General features: G+C 49.0%; 1 protein-coding gene across 7 annotated transcripts in view; it reads right to left on the reverse strand.

Moving 5' to 3' along the window:
- Window positions 1-895: 895 nt before the first annotated feature.
- Window positions 896-26,912, reverse strand: part of sorbs3 (sorbin and SH3 domain containing 3) — an 85,234-nt gene continuing 59,217 nt past the window's right edge. For 6 of the 7 annotated variants that reach the window (XM_072266792.1, XM_072266791.1, XM_072266795.1 and 3 more), the window contains 10 exons: window positions 25,822-25,868; window positions 20,214-20,347; window positions 19,161-19,237; window positions 16,849-16,895; window positions 15,027-15,141; window positions 14,000-14,125; window positions 8,315-9,622; window positions 5,927-6,027; window positions 3,734-3,840; window positions 896-3,637 (listed from right to left, as the gene is read on the reverse strand). In XM_072266792.1, coding sequence (XP_072122893.1) covers window positions 3,576-3,637; window positions 3,734-3,840; window positions 5,927-6,027; window positions 8,315-9,622; window positions 14,000-14,125; window positions 15,027-15,141; window positions 16,849-16,895; window positions 19,161-19,237; window positions 20,214-20,347; window positions 25,822-25,868 — 2,124 coding nt within the window. In that variant the 3' untranslated portion in view covers window positions 896-3,575. The remainder of the gene's footprint in view (window positions 3,638-3,733; window positions 3,841-5,926; window positions 6,028-8,314; window positions 9,623-13,999; window positions 14,126-15,026; window positions 15,142-16,848; window positions 16,896-19,160; window positions 19,238-20,213; window positions 20,348-25,821; window positions 25,869-26,912) is intronic. The other variant, XM_072266793.1, reaches the window with a different exon arrangement.

Here is a 26,912-nt window from a genome sequence, read left to right on the forward strand (position 1 = left end):
CAGAGACCTCCTGCAGTCATCGTCATCATCATTCTGTGCCGTGTCGTATCACATGGGCAATTATGGTCTTTCCTTGACCATCATTGTTCTTGGCAGATTTTTCTACAGAAGTGGTTTGCTATTGCCACCTTCTGGGCAGTGTCTTTACACGATGGGTGACCCCAGCCATTATCAATACTCTTCAGATTTGACTGCCAGCGTCAGTGGTCGCATAACCAGGACTTGTGATTTTAAGTGTAAAAGAGAGGTGAGAGTGGATATTGGACTGCTGGAAAAGGATGCTGGAGAGGTAGTAATTGGGGATAATGAAATAGCAGACAAACTGAGTAAGTATTTTGCATCAGTCTTCACTGTGGAAGACACTAGCAGTATGTTGGAAGGTCCAGGTGTCAGGCATCCTGAAGTGTGTGAAGTTACCATAACGAGAGAGAAACTTCTTGGAAAACTGTAAGGTCTGAAGATGAAGAGATTGTGGAGGCATTAGTAATGATCTTTCAAGAATCACTAGATTCTGGAATGGTTCCAGAAGACTAGAAAATTGCAATGTCACTCCACTCCTCAAGAAGGGAGAGAGGCAGAAGAAAGGAAACTATAGGCCAGTTGATCTGACCTCAGTGGTTGGAAAGATGTTGGAGTTGATTATTAAGGGTGAGGTCTCAGGGTATTTGGAGGCACATGATAAAATAGGCAGTAGTCAGCATGGTTTCCTCATGGCTGGGGTCACCCATCGTGTAAAGACACTGCGCAGAAGGTGGCAATGGCAAACCACTTCTGTAGAAAAATCTGCCAAGAACAATGATGGTCATGGAAAGACCATGATTGTCCACGTCATGTGACACGGCACATAATGTTGGAATTCTTCAAAGAAGTAACAAACAGGACAGACAATGGAGAATCGGTTGATGTTGTGTACTCTAATTTTCAGAAGGCCTTTAACAAGGTGCCAAAGTTGAGGCTGCTTAAGAAGCTAAGAGCCCATGGTATTACAGGAAAGATGAATGAAAGGAGCCTTTTTTGGTTGGCTGCTGGTGATTAGTGGTGTTCCACAGGGGTCTGTGCTGGGACCAATTCTTTTTACGTTACATACCAATGATTTGGATGCTGGAATTAATGTCTTTGTTACAAAGTTTGCAGACAATATAAAGATAGGTGGAGGGGCAGTTAGTTTTGAGGAAGTAGAGAAGCTACAGAAGGACTTAGACAAGAATGGGCAAAAGAATGGCAGATGGAATACATTGTTGGGAAGCGTATGGTCATGCACTGGTAGAAGAAATGAAAGAGTTAACTATTTTCTAAATGGAGAGAAAATACAAAAAACAGATGCAAAAGGATTTGGGAGTCCTTATGCAGGATTCCCTAAAGGTTATTTTGCAGGTTGAGTTCGTGGTGAGGAAGGCAAATTTCAAGAGGACTAGAATATAAAAACAAGGATGTAATATTGGAACTTTATAAAGTGCTGGTGAGGCCTCATATGGAGTATTATGAGCAGGTTTGGGCGCTTTCTCTTAGAAAGGATGTGAAATTGGAGAGGGTTCAAAGGAGGTTCACAAAAATGATTCTAGTATTGAATAGCTTGTCATATGAAGAGCATTTGATGGCTCTGGGCCTGTATTCACCAGGGGGCCTCATGAAACCTGTCGAATGGTGAAAGGCCTTGATAAAGTGGATGTGGAGAGGAAGTTTCCTATGGTGGGAGAGTCTAAGACCAGAGGACACAGCCTCAGAATAGAGGGGTGTACTTTTAGAACAGAGATGAGGAGGAATTTCTTTAGCCAGAGAGTGGTGAACCTGTGGAATTCACTGCCACAGGCAGCTGTGGGGGCCAAGTATTTATGTATATTTAAGGGAGAGGTTGATAGATTCTTGATTGGTCAGGGCATGAAGGGATACGGGGAAGGCAGGAGATTGGGGCTGAGAGGAAAATTGGATTCGCTACAATGAAATGGCAGACCAGACTCAATGGGCCAAATAGTTCTGCTCCTATATCTTATGGTTTTGTATGCACAGCTGCTTATACAACCATCCACCGCTGGCTCTCATGGCTTCATGTGGGGGTTGGGGGGGCGGCAACACCTTATCCAAGGGTGGCCTGCAGGCTAACAGAGGGAAGGAGCACCTTGCACCTCAGAACGCACTGTATCTCCACTCCACAATCCTGCCGTACAGCTGTGCTTGGACAGGGAAGGGCCTTACACCATTGACAGAGTCTGCCCCCACCTCCCACCCACCCTCTTTGGGCAGGAAGTCTCCTCATCTCCTCTTGGTTCACAGGCTTCATTTAACAGTCATGCAGGCAATATCTCAACTATCTAGACCCACCATCGCCCTCAGCCGCCCCTGACCCCATGCTCAATCCTCATCGAACTCCCTCACACCTTCAGACTGCTCCCTCCACTGACAGCTGTACCCTCAGCTCATGGGCCAACTCCCCCACCTCGGCCTAGTGGTATAGTGGATAGAGCCATTCCTTTCAGCATCAGGGACCGTTGCTACATTCTTCCTGTGACCACGCTGGCTTCTCCCAGATACTTCGGTTTCATCCTACGTTCCAACGATGTGCACGAAAGTTAATTGTGGCTGCAAATTGCCCCGTAATGTTGATCACTGGTAAAAACAAATGGGTATATATGGGCTTGTGGGTATCCAGTGAAATGAGAGGGGCAAGGAGACTGATGGGGCTGATTCGATGGGCTGAACAGCCATCAACATTACAAAATATTCTTCAAAATTCTCCCTCCTGCTATTATGCAAGGGAAAGGTTAGATTGAAAGATCAACACAACATTGTGGGCCAAAGGGCCTGTACTGTTCTGTGTTCTTAAAACCTCCTTCACTGATGGTGCTCCAGGCCCTCCCCTGACTGAAAACTTTGGGAATTCTGCTGTCGCCACACGGTTTGTCCTGAGACCACGGTGTTGCGGGGACCCTGACCGTTCGCACGAGGCGTTGCTGTAAACGTAGGCAGCTCGCCTTGTTACTGACGAGAGGGAAGAGTTTGATTCTGATCTTGTTTTATTGAAAAGCAGCAGAAATTTTACAGCCCAGCGCTGGTTCGGGTACATGCACACCCACACAGGATGGAGCCTGTTGTTCCCAAGCCGAGACTGTGACAAGAAAGAGGGCTGAGAATTGGTGGGTGTTTGGCGGAGTTTCACACCACACACAACCTCTGATTCCACCCCCCACCACAGTCCCATCTCCCACAGCCTCAATCAACAGGGGGATTCAGGGCAACCACATAAGGCTGCTGTGTCCACTCTGGGGGTTGGGGGGGGGTGGGTGAGGCCAGATTGGGAAGGAGGTCGCAGGTGAAGAAGCTCACTATTGAAGAAAGGAAGAAGAGGGGGAGGTTGGAAGGTGCAGGGTGGAGACAGAGAGAGATAAAACATACAGAGGAGGAGAATGAGAGGGAGAATGGTGTTAAGAAGATTACAGATAAAAGAAAAATAAAATATAAGAGATAGGAGCAGACTGGAGGGAGGGAGAGAGAGCGCGCAAGCGTGTGCAGGGGTAACCGACAAGACAGATTGAGAGCCCAGTCTGTTTCCCAGACGTCCAGTGGCCAATGGCGGAAGGTCACATTGGCTGTACGTAGTTCCCAGGGAATGTTCCGAAGCCGTTAGTCCGTCCAGACGTCCCTGTGTTGGGGGAGAAGTGGAAAGGTCCAGTGAGCAAATGAGAATGAGTTTGGTTTGGGGCTGTAGTCCTAACGCAGACACAGTCACACTCTTTACCTACGAACCAGCCGTCGTCACACTTCTCCAGGACATGCACCAGGTCTCCCTCCCTCAGCTCCAGCTCGTCCGAGTTCCGCGGCTGGTAGCTGTACAGTGCCCGATACCTGTAACAGCAACAGGGTCAACATGAGACCCAGTACCCGGTAGCCCTGACAGGCATTCCACCAACCCTCACTCACTGTCCCTCCCTCGATACCTGTAACAGCAACAGGGTCAACATGAGACCCAGTACCCCTGACAGGCATTCCACCAACCCTCACTCACCGTCCCTCCCTTGATATCTGGAACCCCAACATCAGAAACCCCAGAACCCCTCCTCGGGGTCATACTGAAGAGTGGCTGACTGACAGAAGGTGAAGAAGGTGAAGGTGGGAATGAATGGGGCCTTTTCTAGTTGGCTACCGGTGACTAATAGTAGATGTCTCTCCACTCTTTAAGAAGGAAGGGAGGCTGAAGAAAGGAAACTAGAGGCCAGTTAGCCTGACTTCAGTGGTTGGGAAGATGTTGGAATCCATTATTAAGGATGAGGTTTCTGGGAACTTGGAGGCACACGGCAAAGCAGACCAAAGTCAGCATAGTTTCCTTCAGGGAAAATCTTGCCTGATAAATCTGTTGGAATGCTTGGAGGAAATAACAGGCAGGATAAACAAAGGAGAGTCAGTGAATGTTATTTACTTGGATTTTCTGAAAGCCTTTGACAAGGTGCCACTCATGAGGCTGCTTAGCAGGGTAAGAGCCCATGGTGTTACAGGAAAGACACTAGTATGGATAAAAGATTGGCTGACTGGCAGGAGGGAAAGAGTGGGAATAAAAGGGACCTTTTCTGGTTGGCTGCAGGAGTCAATATTGGGACCACTTCTTTTCAAATTATGTATCAATGATTTGGATGATGGAATTGATGTCTTTGTGGCCAGGTTTGTTCATGATAAACGGAGGGGCAGGTAGTATTGAGGAAGCAGGGAGTCTGCAGAAGGACTTGGACAGACTGGGAGAGTGGGCAAAGAAGTGTCTGATGGAATAGAGCAGAAGGAAGTGTATTGTCATGCACCTTGGCAGAAGGAATAAAAGCATAGACTATTCTCTAACGGGGGGGGGGGAGCAAATTCAGAAATTGGAATTGCAAAAGGACTTGGAAGTCCTTGTGCAGGATTCCCTAAAGGTTAACTTGCAGGTTGAGCTGGTGGTAAGGAAGACAAATGCAATGTTAGCATTCATTTCGAAAGGACAAGAATATAATGGTGTGATTGTAAGGCATTTGTCAGACCACACTTGGAGTGTTGTAAGTAGTTATGGGCCCAATATGGTTCCAAAGGATGTGCTGGCATTAGAGAGAGTCTAGAGGAGGTTCAAGAGAATGATCCTTAGAACTAAAGGTTTAACATATGAAGAGCTTCTGATGGCTCTGGACCTGTACTCACTGGAGTTTCGAAGAATAAGTGGGGATCTTATTTAAACCTATTGAAAGGCCTAGAGAGAGTGGACATAGAGAGGATGTTTCCAATATTGGGAGAGTCTAGGACCAGAGGACACAACCTCAGAACAGAAGGATGTCCCTTTAGAACAAAGATGAGGAGGAATTTCTTTAGCCAGAGGGTGGTGAATCTGTGGAATTCATTGCCACAGACAGCTGTAGGAGCCTAGTTATCAGGTATATTTAAAACAGAGGTTTATAGGTTCCTGATTAGTAAGGGTGTCAAAGATTATGTGGGGAAGGCAGGAGAATGGGGTTGATAGGGATAGTAAATCAGCCATGATGGAGTGGTGGAGCAGACTCGATGGGCTGAATGGCCGAATTCTATGTCTAATGGCCTAGTGGAATCCAATTCTATCCTATCACAAACTAGAGAAAATCTGCAGATGCTGGAAATCTAAACAACACACACATCAGGTCCTGCTGAAGGGTCTTAGTTCAAAATGTCGACTGTACTCTTTTCCAAAGATGCTGCCTGGCCTCCGAGTTCCTCCAGCATTTTGTGCGTATTGCTCCAATCCTATCCTGCCCTATTGATTAGGAATCCCCCCTCTCCGAGGTTCCCTCTCAGGGACTGCCCATCCTCAGATCCTCCCCTGAATGACATGATCGCCAGGCAGTTGTCAGTTCTGAGCCCTTTGTGGTTTCTGCACCAGATCCCAGCAGGGACACTTTCCAGCCTGTCCCACGGGAGGTGTTTGAATGAGGTGATTACTCACGTGCTCCAGCTGACACCGGCAGTCGGCAACACCATCGTGCTTCCAGTTGGTTGGGTGGACGTTGTGCTTGCCTGCGGTTTGGGGTCAGAGGGCAGCTGGCACTGTTCAAGGAGCAGAGAGGAGGTGTTACGCCAGGAGGGGACAGAGGAAGTGACCACATGATGCAGGCTGGCGGGACAAGGCCCAGTGTGCGCTTTTTGTGATAACGGGACAGAATTCCCTTCTGGTGCCAGCCTCTGCTTCTGGGAATCGCCAACACTGTCTGCATTCCACCCAACCTCTCAAACCCACTTCCTCCCATCTGTCCATGGATGGTGTAGAGGAGAGGGGTGGCGTGGTAGTGAAGCGGTTGGTGTAACACCAACAATCAGGATTCAATTCCCACCCCTGCCTGTCCGTTTTCCCCGGAACCATGCGAGTTTCCTCCAGGTGCTCCAGTTTCCTCCTACGTTCCAGGGTTAGGGTTAGTGAGTTGTGGGCATGCTATATTGGCGCCAGAAGCAAGGCAACACTTGTGGGTTGCCCCCAGCGCATTCTTGGATTGTATTATATTGGGGATACGAGTTGACAATAAACTGGACTGGTCAAAGAACACTGAGGCTGTCTACAAGAAGGGTCAGAGCCGTCTCTATTTCCTGAGGAGACTGAGATCCTTTAACATCTGCCGAACGATGCTGAGGATGTTCTACGAGTCTGTGGTGGCCAGTGCTATCATGTTTGCTGTTGTGTGCTGGGGCAGCAGGCTGAGGGTAGCAGACACCAACAGAATCAACAAACTCATTCGTAAGGCCAGTGATGCTGTGGGGATGGAACTGGACTCTCTGACGGTGGTGTCTGAAAAGAGGATGCTGTCTAAGTTGCATGCCATCTTGGTCAATGTCTCCCATCCACTGCATAATGTACTGGGTGGGCACAGGAGTACATTCAGCCAGAGACTCATTCCACCGAGATGCAACACAGAGCGTCATAGGAAGTCATTCCTGCCTGTGGCCATCAAACCTTACAACTCCTCCCTTGGAGGATCAGACACCCTGAGCCGATAGGCTGGTCCTGGACTTATTTCATAATTTACTGGCATAATTTACATATTACTATTTAATTATTTATGGTTCTATTACTATTTATTATTTATGGTCCAACTGTAACGAAAACCAATTTCCCCCGGGATCAATAAAGTATGACTCTATTAGTCGTTGATGCAAAATGGCGCATCTCTCTTTCTATTTAAATGTACATGTGACAAATAAAACTAATCTTTATTTAGCAAACAAGGAAGAGAGAGTCACCTAGCCCCTCTGGCCATGTGGGTCTGGAGAGAGAGCACCCAGCACCCATGGGTGTCACTGGCACTAGAGTGGTTCACCGCTGCTCCGAAATACTGGGACTGAACCCCATCACATGCGCCGTGTTTACAGCTAAATTGTGTTGGAGGGTTGTGGGGTGCGATGGTCTGTATCTGGAGATACAGGAGAGTTAACACACTGGAATCCAGGGCAATACCATCTTCTGGAGGGACTCTGTGGGTTGGGCAGCATCTGCTGGGGGGCGGGGGGAGAGGAATTGCTGACATTTCAAGTCAAAACCCTGATGCCATCCTGAGGTAGAGTTTCAACCTGAAAAGTTGACAATTCCTCTCCCCCTACAGATGCTGATTGGCCATACAGCTCTGGTTGGCCCATTATAGGAAGCTTTGGGGAGGGTGTAGAAGAGGTTTACAAGGATGTTGCCTGGATTAGACGGCATGTGCTATAACAAGTTGGATAAACTTGTGTTGTTTCCTCTGGAACCGTGGAGGCTGAGAGGAGATCTGATAGAAGTTCACAAGATTATGAGAGGCATAGATTGAGTAGAGAGACAACACCTTTTTCCAAGAGTTGAAATGTCTAAAACCAGAAGGCATGAGAGGGGGTAAATTCAAAGGAGAAGAGAGGGACAGTTTTTTTATATATATACACAGAGAGTGGTGGGTGCTTGGAATGCACTGCCTGAGGCAAAAACATTAGACTTAAAAGAGATGTTTAGATAGGCACACTGATTGTAAGGAAAACGGAAGGATATGGGCATTGTGTGGGCAGAAGGAATTAGTTTAGTTGGCCATTCGATTACTAATTCAAATGGTTCAGCACAATATCATGGGCTAAAGAGCTTGTTCCTGTGCTAGACCATTCAGCGTTCTATGTTGACCTGCTGAGTTCCGCCAGCAGATGGCGTTTCTCCGTGACGGCTACCTTCAAGGGTCCACAGTGAGAGACACCCACTGCCCATGTTACAGCTCCCACACCTCCCCACAATTTCCTGCTGTTAGATTGATTTCTGGGATGTGAGGTTTATGAGTTTTGGTGGGCTTTTTTGGTAATAAGTAGAAAGATTTCAGTTAAAGATCCTTACCTGGAGTGGACATTGAGTGTAGGATGCTGATGCCATGGTTACTGGACTTAGGCCAGCCTCTGGTGATGATGCTGAGTGCAAGAACCTAGTCGGATGGTGCTGGTTGGCCGACAAAACTGACGCTGAGAGCTGATTGGTGAGTGACGCTGGAAGTGGCTGCTGATTGGCTGGTACCCTGGTCATTGAGGAATCCATTTGTAGGCTTGGTGAAGTGCCGGAATAGGGATGGCCTTGGGAGATAGTGGAGGATTTGGCATGCATCTGGGAATGTCCGGGTGATATGGTGGTGGAATAGGACTGAGATGTAGGGAGTGATGTGGCAATGGGATGGGGCTTACTTTCAGAGTTGATGTATGGCTGGGTTTGGGGAATAGATGAGGCTTTTGGGTTAGACAGGGCTGTAGGAGTCAGTGGGTTGGGGAATTGGTGGGATTGGGAGGTTGCTGAATCATTGGCGTATGTCTGGGTTGGTGAGGTTAGTGCAATGCTGGCGTAGTGCAGATTTATGTGGGCTGGCGAGGTGTTATGGTAGGACTGAGCTGTGGGGGTTGGTAGGACATTGGCATAGGACTGAGCTGTGGTGACTGGTGGGGCATTGGCATAGGATTGGGCTGTGCAGGTTGGTAGGACATTGGCATAGGACTGAGCTGTGGTGACTGGTGGGGCATTGGCATAGGATTGGGCTGTGCAGGTTGGTGGGGCATTGGCGTAGGACTGAGCTGTGGGGTTTGGCGGGGCATTGATGTAGGGCTGAGCTGTGGGGGTTGGAGCATTTACGTAAGGTTGGACTTTGGTGGCTGGCAAAGGGCTGTCGTTGAACTGGTTTAAGCTTGTGTGGGGTTGGAGCTTGGTACTGGATCTTGGTGAGTTGTCGGGGTAGGACTGGGTGGTGCTAGATCTTGCCAAGGTGCTGGGGTAGGACTGGGTGTTGGTGGATCTTGGTAAGGTGTTGGGGTAGGACTGGGTGTTGGTGAATCTTGCCAAGGTGTTGGGGTGAGACTGGGTGTTGGTGGATCTTGGTAAGGTGTTGGGGTAGGATTGGGTGGTGGTGGTTGGAGAGGTGGAGAAGGGCTGAGATGGGAGCTTTACTGAGGTGCTAGAGTGGAGCTTGATGGGGTTTGGTGAAGGGTTGGGGAAATTGGGATTTGGGGATGTTGGGCCAATAGAAAATTCACTAGAGACCTTGATCTTTGGCAACTTCACCACTTGCACATAGTTTGATGGAAAGATGCCTTGTCGATTGGTCCCAGTTATTCTCCCCTCCAGCCAGTTATCATCAACTTGTCTGATGAGTGAAATTGTTTCGCCCTGAGTAGCAAACAAAGGATTTTCAGTAGATGGACATCTCATCAGGTAACATCTCTTCCCATTGGTCAGACCACAAATGGAGCATTGTGAGCAATTTTGGGCCCCATATCTAAAAGATGTGCTGGCATTGGAGAGGGTTCAGAGGAAGTTCACAGAAATGATACCAGGAATGAAAAGGTTAATGTACGAAGAGCATTTCATGACTTGGGCCCATCCTCGCTGGAGTTCAGAAGAATGATGGGGGAAGGGAGAAATCTCACTAATCCTAACCATACATCTTTGGAATGTGGGAAGAAACTGGGAGACCACATCAATTCCTTATGGGCAGTGGTCAGAACCCTGAACCCTAATTGGTGACCGCTGGCACCGTAAAGTAATGGTTGTCCATCATATCTGACAATGACAAGAAATCTGTATGGGAAAGTTTTCAAAGTGGAGAAGTCCCACTCTCTGAGCCCCAGAAGTCCGAGTGCAGTGGCACAAACTATCTTCACAACCAGGGTTTTCCTTGGTTGCAGTGGATGACCATGGCTTCATCTGTGCCTTGGCATGCTCAGAGTGTTGCAGGACCGCCATCTTGGCTGTTAGATGGCACTGTAGATCTCATTCGCCCAGTCCGCTGGAGCTGACTTTACATGCTGTGGCGGGCATGTAGGATAGCGGTTAGCACAAGGCTATTACAGCTTGAGGAATCGGAGTTCAAAGTTCAGTTCCAGTGTCCTCTCCAAGGAGTCTCTGTGGGTCCTCCAGTTTCCTTCCACAGACACTGAAAATTATCCTGTGATTAGGTTAGAGTTTCATCGGAGTAGTTGGGGGGTGCTGGTGTGGTGCGGCTGTGCAGTATCTCTAAATGAGAAAATAACGCCTTTATTTCACCGCGGTATGTGGCCCGCCAGCTACGCATTGTAATAGTGTTTACGCTATGTTCCCTGCTGCTTATTGGTCAACGCGGATGCAGAGTGTAGAAGGGTCTGTTCTGTTTCCTACTACTCGAATTCCGGGGTTCCCAACCTGGGTCCACAGACCCCTCCAATGGTGTAGGTCCACGGCATAAAAAAGATGGGGAACTCTGGTTCTGATTCAACCTCACCCAGATAGCCAGTCACAAACAGGAGAAAATCTGCAGATGCTGGAAATCCAAACAACACGCACAAAATGCCAGAGGAACTCAGCAGGCCAGGCAGCATCTATGGAAAAGAGTACTGTTGACGTTTCGGGCCAAGAAGTCGACTGTACCTTTTTTCCATCGATGCGGCCTGGCCTGCTGAGTTGCTGCAGCATTTTCTGTCTGTGACCCAGAGTATGGTGGGTCCCGTTAGCACCCACCTCCCTGGACCATTAACTGACGGGTCTGTGACCCAGAGTATGGTGGGTCCCGTTAGCACCCACCTCCCTGGACCATTAACCGACGGGTCTGTGACCCAGAGTATGGTGGGTCCCGTTAGCACCCACCTCCCTGGACCATTAACCGACGGGTCTGTGACCCAGAGTATGGTGGGTCCCGTTAGCACCCACCTCCCTGTACCATTAACCGAGGGGTCTGTGCAGCTGAGGTTGGGACCCCTCCCTTTGGCAGTCAGCCTGAACTTATTCAAGGTCTCAACACCATGTCCTTGGACGCTGGGTTCCTGGACACCATCAGACAGACAGCTTGGTTCCACACTAGGGGAAGCTCAGCACACAAGGATTCAGTGATCTAGTTTGTGTAACTAATGTCTATAATAACTGGTTTATTATTGTCATCCTGGGATATTGGGTGAGGGGTGGAGATTCGTCTCTGGTATCATGCGGGGTGGAGATATGTCTCTACCAAAGGAGGTGTAAGGTGCTTCTTCCACCTGCTAGCCTAAAGGTCACCCTTGGACAAGATGTAGCACCTGCTTAGCCCCCGATCAGGGTCATGTGAAGCCATGGGAGCAGGTGGTGGATGGTCGTATGAGCAGCTGGTGCAGATCACAAGTCCTGGTTATGTGACCACTGACACCAGGCAGACAATCTCTGAAGAGTATTGATAATGGCTGGGGTCACCCATCTTGTAAAGACACTGCCCAGAAGAAGGCAATGGCAAATCACTTCTGTAGAAAAATCTGCCAAGAACAATCAAGGTCACGGAAAGACCATGACTGCCCACATCATACGACACGGCACTTAACGAACAAACTGGGATACACTGGGAAACTTGTCTTGCAAGCTGTTCATACAGATCAGATCAGGTCATTACAGAGTGCATTGAGGTAGAACAAGGTCAAAAAATAGCAGAATGCAGAATAACATGTAACAGCTACAGAGAAATTATTTACCCAAATTGCACTGTGAAGATCATAACAAGGTAATTGTGAGGTCAAATTCCAATTTATCATACTAGGGAACTATTTAATAGTCTTATAACAGAGGGATAAGTGCTATGCCTTTGGTACGCGCTTTCATGCTTCAGAATATTCTGCCTGCTGGGAGATGGGAGGATATCTGGGGTGGGTGGGGTCTTTGGTGATGAGGGCTGCTTTACCGAGGCAGCAAGAAGTGTAGACAGAGTTCATGGAGGGGGGGCTAGTTTCTGTGATGTGCTGAGCTGAGTCCACAGCCCTCTGCGGGTTCTTGCTGTCACGGCAGAGCAGTTGCTGTACAAAACTATGAGGGAGCCGGATAGGATGTTTTCTATGGTGCATCGATAGAAATTGGTGACGGTTGATGGGCAGTGGCTCCCAACCTGGCATCCACGGGCCCTTTGCTTAATAGTGTTGGTCCATGGCATAAAAAAAGGTTAGGAACCCCTGGTTGATGGGGACATAGCAAATATCTTTAGCATTTCTTCAGCAATAAGGCAGTAACGGTTACCATGCGGTGTAATGTGATCATGAGCGGCAAAACAAACTAGACTGGCATTCCTTGGAGCTTTTGAGGAGGAGGAACAGTCTGACTGAAACAAGTCAGGTCCCGAGGAGTAGGTCTGGAGATGTTTCCACTGGTGGGAGAGCCCTGTTCGAGGGAACAGAGTTAAAGGATATAGGGCAGTTTTTTTAAAAAAAAAATGAAGATTGCAGAGATTTCTCAGAGAGGGTAATGAAGATGTACCCCACAGGATGGTGGAGACTGGATAACTGGGGTTTTTTAATTGTTGAAAGCAGTCTGTGGGGAACTGGCGGCCTGGGGCAGGACAGGCTTGAGGGGCCGAGTGGCTGGCTCCCGTTCTTATATTCTTGAGCTTGCAGTCCATTCACAAACCTGCAATGAACGCCGTAGCCTCTGCTCCCACCCATACAACGTGTTGTCCAGGTCAGTTAACCTCTTCATGGAACTGAATCTCACACAGGCCGGGTTAGGCCGCAGGAGTGTCATACTGCAGCAAGAGAGGAGAGAGAGGAGCGAGGTGGGAGAGAGAGAGAGAAACGGAGAGAGAGACACAGGAGAAGTGAGAGGGTAGACAACAGATAGACAGACAGAGATACAGAGAGCAAAGTGCAGTTGGAATCAAATCAGAAATTTTCAAATCTTTGGCCCAAGTTCCTTGTTTTTGTACTTTATATTTCTACTGGGCATGCTCTGTTAGCGACGGAATGTGTGGGCTGCCCCCCAGCATGGCCTCAGACTGTGCTGACATAAATGACACATTTCACTGTAGGTCTCAAATAAAGCTCATCTTTAAAGATCTTTCATCTTTATTCTGTGAGGTGGGCATGAGAAACTGACTCAGATGCAGGCACGTGGCCAGAAACGTGGCTGTGGATATATGTATACACATGCACATGCGGATGCAATGGAATGTACCTGGGCAAACACAGCCGTGGATATATGTACGTACATGAACACACACACAGACACACGAATGTGAACAGAATATGCCTGCGGAAACAGAGCTGTGGATATATGCATGTAGACACACACACACACACAAACACACACACACACACACACAGGAGCGTGGACAGAATATGCCTGGGGAAACACTGCCATATATATGTATAGGCACACACCACACCGTTAAACAAGGATAAACACACCTGGTCACACATATGCACACATACACACACTGAGACAAATAAAGACCAACTCGTAGGTATGCAGATACAGTACATATATGGATTTGCACACATACTTTCACTTTTTAAATTGTGTCATAAATGCATTTTATTATTTGCTAATTTGTTTGTGGTGGTATTACTTTGTGTTATGTGTGTGAGTTATATGTACTGTGTTGTAAACTTTAGTCCAGAGGAATGTTCTTTCATTGGGCGGTGTATGGTTGAATGACAATAAACTAACCTCGAACTTGAACACAGGAATGTGGACATGTGTATACAGATACATGTATACACCCACGTACAGCTCAAGCACACAAATGTAGCCACCCGTACACAACACAAATGCACAAGTACCCACCTTTCGGAAGGACAACTCTATATTTGAGTCGCCTTTGAAGTTGAAGATGGCCAGAGCTTCCCCATACTCCACCAGATGGGTGGGAGGGCTTTTAATTGGAGTCGGTCTCTCATTAGCAGGAATAATCTGAAATGGGAAAACATGGGGACAGAGTTTGTGGGCAACGCACTCAAAATGCTGGAGGAACTCAGCAGGTCGGGCAGCATCCATGGAGAGGAATAAAACGACGACATTTCGGGCTGAGATCTTTCATCAGGATTGGAGAGGAAGTCACAGGAAGCCAGAATTAGGGGTTGAGGGAGGTTTCAGAAACAGTGGGGGTCCAATAGTAGTAGCAGTAATAATAGAAAACAGCCCAGTCCATCAGGGTAAATCTCCCCCCTGCCCCACTGTCGAGCACATCTACACAGTGTGTTGTACTGGGAGTGAAAGCGGACCAGTCCATCAGGGTAAATCCCCCCCACCTCCCACCCCCCCCCACTGTCAAGCACATCTACACAGTGTGTTGTTGCAGTTTAGCAGCATCTACTGTATCAACAGGGACTTCCAACCCCCAGGCTATGCTCTCTTCTCGCTGCTGCCATCAGGAAGAAGGTACAGGAGCCTCAGGACTCACACCACCAGGTTCAGGAACAGTTACTACCCCTCAACCATCAGGCTCTTGAAACAGAGTGGATAACTACACTCACCCCATCACTGAACTGTTCCCACAAACTATGGACTCACTTTCAAGGACTCTGCATTTCATGTTCTGAATATTTATTGCTTGCTTGCTTGTTTGTTTGTTTGTTTATTTATTTATTATTTTTCATTTCTTTGCATTTAGTGTGAATGTCTGCAGAAATGAACCTCAGGGTTGTATATGGTGACATATGTACTTTGATAATAAATTTACTTTGACGACTCTACAACCAAGATGTACAGACCACCAGCCCCCTCCCCTCCCATCCCCAGTGATTCCACATCGAACCAATAGCCCGCTGCTCTGGGAATGAAACCAGTGCAGGGTGAAACGGGCGTGCCGTACCTCCACGTAGGACGTGGGGAAGATTCCGAGTCTCCCATGATGCTCTCCCTTCATCCAGTTCTGGTCGAGGACTTTGTGGATGTAAACGACATCACCCTTTTTAAGTGTCAGCTCCCTGCAGAATCAGGGAGAGATGTCACACACCACTCACAGGAGTAACCAGAACCACTCACAAAGCTTCACCAACAAGAATCATGATGAAGGGAAAGGTTATTCTGAGAGTGTCCTCAGAGCACAAGAGCATGTAATGCAGAGAGATAGAGAGAGAGAGATAGAGAGAGGGATAAGGAGGGAGAGAGAGATAGAGCAAAAGAGAACGAGAGCGAGGGGGTGAGTGAGTGAGTGAGTGACGGAGAGGTGATCTGCTCCAGCGAAAGGTCCTGGAGCAGTGTGATGGATACAGGGAGTGTGAACCTCACAAAGAGAGAAGACCGGGGCACAGTTCAGAGTTGTAGGTGTGGGCTGGGTTAGGGATGGGGAGAGACAAAGATAACAAGGAGACAAGTAGCAAGGATGAGGGCTGGGAGTGCGTATAAAGTAAAAGTACCACAAATAAATTAACAAATAATAAAGTATATTCCAGAAGACTGATGTTTAGAAGATTGCCTCGGTATTTGTTTACTCATTGTTTGCATGGTTTTTTTGTACATTGGATGTTTGACTGTCTTTGCAGTGTGGGAGGTGTTTGTGGATTCTATCATGTTTCTTGGTTTTGTGGCTGCCTGCAAGAAGAATCTCAAGATTCTATACGGTATACACACATTGATAATCAATGCAATTTGAACTATACTGTACATTTGAAACGTAGAATAAAACCCTAATGTGCATTCACAACACAAGTTCATTTCAATTCGTACATGGTAGTATAAGATGACTGACAGATGATAAAGTGACTAAGAGTCTCTTGACATGAGGTGTGGACTGTCAGTGTAAAGTGACAGTGAATGGGGGATGAAGGGGGTGGTGAGAGACTGTGGAGAGGAGTGTGTCCATGTGGGTATGAGGTGTGAAGTGTCAGTGTAAAGTGACAGTGAATGGGTTGGATGAAGGGGGTGGTGAGGGACTGTGGAGAGGAGTGTGTCAGTGTGGGTATGAGGTGTGGAGTGTCAGTGTGAAGTGACAGTGAATGGGGGGATGAAGGGGGTGATGAAGGACTGTGGAGAGGAGTGTGTCAGTGTGGGTATGAGGTGTGGAGTGTCAGTGTAAAGTGACAGTGAATGGGGGATGAAGGGGTGGTGAGGGACTGTGGAGAGGAGTGTGTCAGTGTGGGTATGAGGTGTGGAGTGTCAGTGTAAAGTGACAGTGAATGGGGGATGAAGGGGTGGTGAGGGACTGTGGAGAGGAGTGTGTCAGTGTGGGTATGAGGTGTGGAGTGTCAGTGTAAAGTGACAGTGAATGGGGGGATGAAGGGGGTGGTGAGGGACTGTGGAGAGGAGTGTGTCAGTGTGGGTATGAGGTGTGGAGTGTCAGTGTACAGTGACAGTGAATGGGGGATGAAGGGGGTGGTGAGGGACTGTGGAGAGGAGTGTGTCAGTGTGGGTATGAGGTGTGAGTGTCAGTGTACAGTGACAGTGAATGGGGGGGTGAAGGGGGTGGTGAGGGACTGTGGAGAGGAGTGTGTCAGTGTGGGTATGAGGTGTGGAGTGTCAGTGTACAGTGACAGTGAATGGGGGGATGAAGGGGGTGGTGAGGGACTGTGGAGAGGAGTGTGTCAGTGTGGGTATAAGGTGTGGAGTGTCAGTGTACAGTGAAAGTTGCTGAGGGGCTGATATGAATGCAGTGGTCCCCACCCTCTTCTCCACACACCAGCGCCTCTACTTACTTGGGAGACTGGGCTTGGAAATCAAAGATTGCCCGCGCCGCCTTCATCTGTGGGAGCAATAAGGAAATGCTTAGGAAAAAGGTTTGACTCAGGGTAACAATACAGCCTCGTAAAACCACACAGCTACATTGGAGTCAGAGTTGGACGGAATGCTAACAGGCCCTTCGGCCCATCGAGTCCATCCTGCCCCCCCACACACACAGAGCAGTCACAGAAACAGCGACTGGGTTTCAGTTGCCTCTGCTGAGTGGAAGGAGTTTGTACTCTCTCCCCATGACCATGTGGGTTTTCTCGGAATCCTCCGTTTTCCTCCCACATTCTGAAGATGTACGGGTTCGGGTTAGTGAGCTGTGATGTACTCTGTTGGTGCCAGAAGCATGGCAGCACTTGCGGGCTGCCCCCAGCACATCCGCGGACTGTGTTGGTTGTTAACGCAAACGATGCATTTCACAGGATGCTTCGGTGTACATACGACAAATAAAGTTTATCTTTCCTTAATCTCCCCCCTCCACCATGCCTCCAGAGTCTCCCACTCACCTCCACGCCAGGGGTACTTAATGGAGACTAATTAACCTAGCAACCCGCATGTCTTTGGGATGTGAGGTACAAGCTTTTGACCCAAAACTTCCATTGTTCCTCCCCCCCACGGATGCCGCTCAAGCCACCGAGTTCCTGCCACATATTCCAGGGTTTGCAGCTTCCCCTGTCCCTGCACATCATTGGAATGTGGAAAGCAGAAATCGGGGCAGCTGGAGGAAACGTAGGGGAACGTGCAAACTCCACGCAGACAGCACTGAAGCCACGTCTCTGGAGCGGTGAAACAGGGGCTGTACAGCTGCACCATTGTGACCCAGCTCTGTTCTGTCATGCACTCCTGGGAAGGGACCATATAGCAGACCTCCCTCTGCACTGTCCCAGGAAAATATACACCCAGAGCCCACTTTTATTAGGTACCTCCTGAATCTAGTAAAGTGGCCATTGAATGTCTGTCCGTGATCTTCTGCTACTTCAAGGTTCAATGTTGTGCTCTTCTGCACACCACCGTTGTAATTTTATTATTTGAGTTACTGTCACCTTCCTGTCAGCTTGAACCAGTCTGGCCATTCTCCTCTGATCTCTCTCATTAACGAGGTGTTTCATCCACAGAACAACCGCTCACTGGATGTTTTTTTTTGTTTTTCCACACCATTCTCTGTAAACTCTTAGAGACTGTTCTGCATGAAATCCCAGGAGATTAGCAGTTTCTGAGATACTCAAACCACCCCATCTGGCACCGGTAATCATTCCATGGTCAAAGTCACATTTCTTCGCCATTCTGATGTTTGGTCTGAAAAACAACTGAACCTCTTGATCATGTCTGCATGTTTTTATACATTGAGTTGCTGCCAGATGATTGGCTGATTAGATATTTGCATTAACGAGCAGGTGTACAGGTGTTCCTGATAAAGTGGCCACTGAGTGTGTACTAATGCCCGTACATACGGATGAGCGTATGGAATGCATTCGCAGGTTCCTACGGCTCTCCAGGCATCTTCTGTTGCGTAAGAAATTGGTTTATGGCAATACCATCGTATCTGGCAGAGAATTGGGAATGGCCTTCATTGCTCGAGTTGTATATGTTGTTTACTGAAACTCGTCATTGTGTGACTACATTTCCAATTTGCAAACTGTTCGGATTATGAGGATCAGAACTCTGTACGTGTTTGGTCACTGCAGGCCGATTATCTGTGCACACTTTTACTGAGACTGGTTATCTTCTTAAATTCCACAGCTCTTGAAGATGTTTTCATTTCTGTAACTGACTATCCTGTTTTGAAAAATGCTTTAATTTTTTGGAGAGGATTTGCTCTGTCAGATTTCTGTAAATCTGGTCTTCAGTAACCAGGGAATCCCCAGTATCGTAGACTTGATGGGCCAAATGGCCTCATTCTGTCCTATGTCTTATGGTTTAATATTGAAGAAATGAACAATGATATAGAAAGTCCATTACCTAACGTCCCTCACCCATAGTCTCCCAGCTCTGGCAATATCGAAGGGCCGAATGGCCTACTCCTGCACCTATTGTCTGTTGTCTATCTGGCGGGATAGTGTAAAAGAAACTTTGCTCTCTGTGGTAATGCCAGCGACAGCTGGTAAGATTGGCAGGTTTCCTTTCACAAAGACAATGGGAACTAGTTACAGGTGTTAGCCCACAGCTCGCGGGCGTGATTCAACCCTGTCACCATTCATTAGCCTGTCTAGGTCAGGGCAACACCTCAAGGCTACATCCAGACAGAGAGATGGGCAGTAAACCTCAATGTGTCCACCATTACCTTTGATATTTCCGAGTTGCTGGATCTTTCTGAGGCACAGTCAGGACCCGTTCCATTGTGCCCTGAAGGGCAAGGACCTACACAGAGAGAGAAGAAGAGTGAGAGACACTAACTTTGCACGCATCAAACTCTGGACGAGCCATTGACTCATCTCCCACTCACACTAGAAGGAGCATGGAGAGTCAACGTATCCTGAGACGAGGATTCTCCCTCGGCCAACCTTAACACAGAGAAGCACACACACAAAATGCCCTGAATAGAAAATCCTACAAAAAGGTAGTGGATATGGCCCAGTCCATCAGGGGTTAAACCCTCTCCACCTCACATCAAGGTGGAGGTAGAGCCTGAAGACACACTCAACCCTCCAAAACCAGCTTCTTCCTCCCTGAATGGACATTGAACCCTTGGACACCACCTCATTATTATTTTCCTCTCTTTTTGCACTGCTTGTTTAATTTTATTTTATATAATGTATAATATATATATTTATTATAATTTTGTTTTAAAAATTATGTATTGCAATGTACTACTGCTGCAAAACAAGTCATTACACGACATATGCCGTGATATTAAACCTGATTCTGATTATGAACTACATCCTGACCCTCTGGGCCGTACCCTCCAAATATCCGGACCTGCCTTTTGGTTTTTTTTGCACTACCTTACTTTCCATTTTTCTATTTTCTATCTATGATTTATAATTTAAATTTTTAATATTTAATATTCGTAATCCAGGGTGCGGGAATCGCAGAATCAAATATCACTGTGAGGATTGTATGTTCTAGTATCAATTGTTTGGCGACAATAAAGTATAAAGTACATCCTGCCGAAGGGGGTTGTAGAAGCAGATACATTCGGGACATCGAAGAGATTCTTAGATAGGAACCTGGATGAAAGCAGAAGTGGAGGGCCACGTAGGAGGGAATGGTTAGACTGATCTTAGAGCAGGTGAAATGGTCAGCACAGCATTGTGGGCTGAAGGGCCTGTACAGTCCTGTGCTCTAGCTGAGGTGAAGCAGGGCACCGTGGAAATCCCATTGTGCAAGAGCATACCTTTTGTGGAAGATGGCTGATCTGTGCTATCTTCTCCTCTCTGGATATTCCTGCTGCTAGGCAACACAGCATGCTGGTGGTTGGGTCCGTGATTGACAGCTGACTTTTCCCACCCGGGAGGTGAGGTCATTGCTCTGGGGGGGGAAGGTGAAGTTTATGGATTTAGATTTCTGTTGGAAGTTTATGATGCACACACTGCTTACTGCTATCGCTGACGTCCCAGTCCAAAGTCCAATGTCTGCACAATCTCTCCTCCTGGCGCCTCCAGCAGAATGGAAACCCCCGTTACTTGGAGCCAGTTCAGGGCTGCATTGTGGGAAATTTGGCCAAACCCATTATTCTGGGACACGGATGGCGTAATGCTTTATAGCGCCGGAAATCACTGATCGGGGTTCAATCCACCCTCGCTCTCAATAAGGAGTTTGTACTTTCTCTCTGTGGCCACATGAGATTCCTCCGAATGCTTCGGATCCTCCCACATTCCAAACGTGTATGGCTTAGGGCTAGTGAATTTTGGGCATGCGACGATGGCGCCGGAAAAGTGCCGGTACTTGCAGGCTGCCCCCAGCACACCCTCAGATTGTGCTGGTCATTGACGCAGACGGCACATCTCACCCTATGTTCCGACATACAGGCGACAGGTTAAGCTAATCTTTAAGTCCAGCCCCATTCCAGAATAATATATGGAAATCTGGGTATTCAGGGGCCACAGTAAAGGTAGCCGTGAAATGTCAGCATGACCACAGGGTACTGTAGAGTTGGGAACACCGTGCAGTCTATCAGAGAAACAGCCTCCCCTCCATGGACTCTGTCTACACGTCGCACTGCCTCAGAAAAGCAACCAACATAATCAAAGACACCTCCACCCCAAACATTCTCTCTTCTCCCCACTCTAATAAGGGAGAAAATACAGAGGCACGAAGGCATATAGTACCAGTCTCAAAGATGGATTCTATCCCTCTGTTACATGACTATTGAACAGACTCCTTGCAGATCAAATAAACCACTTCTGCATGAACTGCACTGTCCAGAACACTGACAAGGTGTGGCCAAACCTGTAGCACTGTGGAGCTGCGGTATAACTTCTGTCCGTGACAACTTAACCTCTACCTGTCCATCGCCCGGGGTGGTGTGGCAATGAGCTCAATGCTGTTACGGCTGGGGGCATTCCGCAGTTCGGAGTTGTGTAAGGAGCCTCTGGACGTGGAACATTTGGGTTTTCTCCGGGTGCTCCCGTTTCCGCCTACAGTCCAAGGTCGTACCGGGTAGGTTAACTGGTCATTGTAACCTGTCTTGTGATTAGGTTGGGGTTAGTCAGGGCTGTGGGGCGGCGTGACCTACTCTGTGCAGTATCGCTAAATAAAGAAATAAAACATGAACTGAACGTGCCTGGACTCTTTTGATTTTGTGTTTTATATTCTGTGTTTGTCCCTTGTGTTTTTTTTAATGTCTGAGCAGTATGTATTTTCTTGTGGGTGGGGGGGGGTTTGATGTTTTTCTTTGAATGGTTTTCTTTGTTTTTGTGGCTGTCAGTGGGAAGATGCATCTCAGGGGTGTATACTGCATACATACTGTGATAATAAATGTACTTTTAAAAAAAACCCAAAGGGAAAGCCCTGCCTTTAGGTTGGTGGGTTGTTCCCACCTTGAGAGCCTACGTCAGACAGGACACCTTGTTGTCCTCAAATGCGGACCAGCTACGGGAGTGTTTGTGGCTCCTGATGATCTCAGTCTGAGTGATCCCGGGATAACCTTAACTCTAAACCCCACAATACATTTAAATTCTGCTACATTACAACACATAAACAAGATTAATCCCACTTAGACCCCACACTTGTGCATCGGACGTAACATGTGCATCATGGCTGAACAAACGTACTTGGATTTCCATCCCACCCAGTTTCACAGGTTGAGAGAGGGAGCAGATGCCCAGACAATGAAGATGCATTCACCAGGACTACAGCTCAGCACTGAACACTATCATCCCCTTAAAGCGCATCACTAAGCTCCAATACCACACATCGATACCGCCCTGAGCAACTGCTCCCCCGGTTTCCTCACCTGTACACCTCAGTCAGTGCAGATTGGCAATGACATCTCCTCAATCTCCATCACCGCAAGGCTGTGCGTTAGCCCCCTGCTCTACTCGCTTAACACCCATGACCGTGTGGCCAAGCACAGCTCCAATGCCGTGTTTGAGCCTGCTGACAACACCACTGTTGGCTGAATCAAATGCGGTGAGAAAGCAGCAGAAAGGAGGGAGCTTGAAATTCTGGCCGAGTGATGCCAGCTCTCACTCAATGCCAGCAAGACCAAAGAGCTGAGTGGATGACTGCAGAGGAGGGCACCAGAGCTCCATGAGGCAGTCCTCATCAGGGCATCAGAGGGGGACAGGGCTCGGTAAATTCCTAGGGTAAATTACCATAGCGCTGGAGAGAGATAGGAACAGACCAATTGGGAAAACATTTAATTGGGGTCAGGGGAAATATGATGCTATCAAGCAGAAACTTGGGAGCATAAGTTGCGAGCAGATGTTCTCAGGGAAATGCACGGCAGAAATGTGGCAAATGTTCAAGGAAAATTTGCTTGGCATCCTACATAGATATGTTCCATTGAGGCAGGGAAAAAGTACCATGGTGTACAAGTGTAGCAAGAAAAAAAGAAAAATTATGAAGGGTTCAAGAAACTTGGTACTGATAGAGGTCTAGAAAATTAGAAGTTTGCCGGGAAAGAATTTAAGAATGAAATTAGGAGAGCTAGAAGGGACCATGAGATGGCTTTGGTAAGCAGAATTAAGAAAAACTGACACACTTTAATACCGACACACCCCACACCTCTCATTGTGACACTGACACACCCCACACCCCTCACTGACACACCGACACACCACACACCCCTCACTGTGACACTGACACACCCCACACCCCTCACTGTGACACCGACACACCCAACATCCCTCACTGTGACACCGACACACCCCACATCCCTCACTGTGACAGAGACACAGCCCTCACCCCTCACTGTGACACCGAAACACACCACACCCCTAACTGTGACAGAGACACACCCCACACCCCTCACTGTGACACTGACACACCCCACACCCTTCACTGACACACCTCACACCCCTCACTGTGACACTGACACACCCCACACCTCTCACTGACACACAGACACACCCCTCACTGTGACACCGACACACCCCACACCTCTCACTGACACACAGACACACCCCGCACCCCTCACTGTGACACTGACACACCCCGCACCCCTCACTGTGACACCGACACACCCCACATCCCTCATTGTGACAGAGACACAGCCCTCACCCCTCACTGTGACACCGAAACACACCACACCTCTAACTGTGACAGAGACACACCCCACACCCCTCACTGTGACACTGACACACCCCACACTGACACACCTCACACCCCTCACTGTGACACTGACACACCCCACACCTCTCACTGACACACAGACACACCCCACACCCCTCACTGTGACACCGACACACCCCACACCTCTCACTGACACACAGACACACCCCACACCCCTCACTGTGACACCGACACACCCCTCACCGTGACACTGACACACCCCGCACCCCTCACTGTGACACTGACACACCCCACACCCCTCACTGTGACACCGACACACCCCACATCCCTCACTGTGACAGAGACACAGCCCTCACCCCTCACTGTGACACCGAAACACACCCCACACCCCTCACTGTGACACCGACACACCCAACATCCCTCACTGTGACACTGACACACCCCACACCCCTCACTGACACACCTCACACCCCTCACTGTGACACCGCCACACCCCTCACCCCTCAGTGACACTGACACACCCCACACCCCTCACTGTGACACCGCCACACCCCACACCCCTCACTGACACACAGACACACCCCTCAGTGACACTGACACACCCCTCACCCCTCAGTGACACTGACACACCACACACCCCTCACTGTGACACCGACACACCCCACACCCCTCACTGACACACAGACACACCCCACACCCCTCACTGTGACACCCACACACCCCACACCCCTCACTGACACACCGACACACCCCACACCCCTCACTGTGACACTGACACACCCCACACCCCTCACTGTGACACCGACACACCCCACACCCCTCACTGTATCACTGACACAACCCACACCCCTCACTGACACACCGATACACCCCACACCCCTCACTGTGACACTGACACACCCCACACCCCTCACTGACACACCGACACACCCTACACCCCTCACTGTGACACTGACACACCCCACACCCCTCACTGACACACCGACACACCCCATACCCCTCACTGTGACACTGACACACCCCACACCCCTCACTGTGACACCGACACACCCCACACCCCTCACTGACACACCGACACACCCCTCACTGTGACACTGACACACCCCACACCCCTCACTGTGACACCGACACACCCCACACCCCTCACTGTATCACTGACACACCCCACACCCCTCACTGACACACCGACACACCCCACACCCCTCACTGACACACCGACACACCCCATACCCCTCACTGACACACCCCACACCCCTCACTGTGACACCGCCACACCCCACACCCCTCACTGTATCACTGACACACCCCACACCCCTCACTGACACACCCCACACCCCTCACTGTGACACCGCCACACCCCACACCCCTCACTGACACACCGACACACCCCTCACTGTGACACTGACACACCACACACCCCTCACTGTAACACTGACACACCACACACCCCTCACTGACACACCGACACACCCCTCACTGTAACACTGACACACCACACACCCCTCACCGACACACCCCACAACCCTCACCGACACACCCCACACCCCTCACTGTGACATTGACATACCCCACACCCCTCACTGATACACCGACACACCCCTCACTGTGACACCGACACGCCCCACACCCCTCACTGTGACACTGACACACCCCACACCCCTCCCTGACACACCGACACGCCCCACACCCCTCACTGTGACACCGACATGCCCCACACCCCTCCCTGAGACACCGACACGCCCCACACCCCTCCCTGACACACCCCACACCCCTCACTGTGACACTGACACACCCCACACCCCTCACTGACACACCGACACACCCCACACCCCTCACTGTGACACTGACACACCTCACGCTATCACACTGATACACCGACACACCCCACACCTCACTGTGACACCGACACGCCCCACACCCCTCACTGTGACACTGACACACCCCACGCTATCACACTGATACACCGACACGCCCCACACCCCTCACTGTCACACCCCACACCCCTTACAGAAACACTCTGACACATCTCACAATGTATATACACGTCGTGTTGTACAGGTACCGGCTGTAATTCAGTGGGGTGGAAATGGGAGGGAACATGCAGACCAATAAATATTTCATAAGCCTGTGTCTCTGTGGCTGTCTGCGTGGACTGTGTGGCTGTGAACTCAGAGTGGAAAGTTTCTGAAGCAACACTTTGAAAAGTCTCCCGGCTCGGTGCTTACCCCACACACCCTCACCCCCAACACCACACCTGGTCAACTCACCCGGTGCTCCGGAGCTCTCCGTCCACCTGCCGGTTCTCCGAGCTTCCCTGGGAGAGAGCAGACAGAAACGTGTCAGAAGATCACAGCCTGGAACCCAGGAGAGACAGGCTGGAATGAGTGGAATGGGGAATTCTTGGAAGCTCTCAGTTCGTGACACTGTCAGCCAGCATGTCTGTACAGGGTCCTAAGCTCCACCCTGTCTCACGTCTTCACCATCAATAAACTAATTCTACTCGCATAAGATGCAGTCACTTGTCTTCTGTTCCACAGCAGTCATACTTGTCTGTTTCACACCATTAACCCGAGAGGTCGCTCATCTAGGGTTTTTTTGTTGGAATGTGGAAAGCAGTAATTACTCAGTGTCCAATCTGTGCTCCGGGAGCTACTGATGGGGCAAAATAAAGTGAGATTTACTGGTATCTGATCTGCACTGTGCATGACCCAGTGACGCAGAGAACCATGGGGACTTGCCTGCTCACCATCAACGATATCTTCCAAAGGCAATGCCTCACAAAAGCGAGGTCCGTCAAGGGCCCTCGTCACGCACACTACTCCACTGTTTTGTCCTATTCTTGCACTACTTTTCCAAAAAAATTCTTATTGTAACTTCTAGTCATTTGAATGTACTGAACTTTGTACTGCTCTTGCAAAACAAACTTCATAACATACGTCAGTGATAATAAACCTGCCTGTTCCAACCAACTCCGTATCCACTGGAAATGCAGACAGCCTTGTTAAGCGAATCGACTGATTCAGGTGCTGTGTAACCTCAGGAGACCTTGTCCGTTCAGTTACCGGGCTGAGAGTGGGTGAGCCCTGTAAACCAGGCACTGACTGAGACATAGAAACATAGAAAATAGGTGCAGAAGTAGGCCATTCGGCCCTTCGAGCCTGCACCACCATTCAGTATGATCATGGCTGGTCATCCAACTCAGAACCCTGTACCAGCCTTCTCTCCATACCCCCTGATCCCTTTAGCCATGAGGGCCATATCTAACTCCCTCTTAAATATAACCAATCAACTGGCCTCAGCTGTTTCCTGTGGCAGAGAATTCCACAGATTCACCACTCTCTGTGTGAAGAAGTTTTTC

Source organism: Mobula birostris, chromosome 8 (assembly GCF_030028105.1).
Source record: "Mobula birostris isolate sMobBir1 chromosome 8, sMobBir1.hap1, whole genome shotgun sequence".
In the NCBI taxonomy this organism is placed as follows: Eukaryota; Metazoa; Chordata; class Chondrichthyes; order Myliobatiformes; family Myliobatidae; genus Mobula; species Mobula birostris.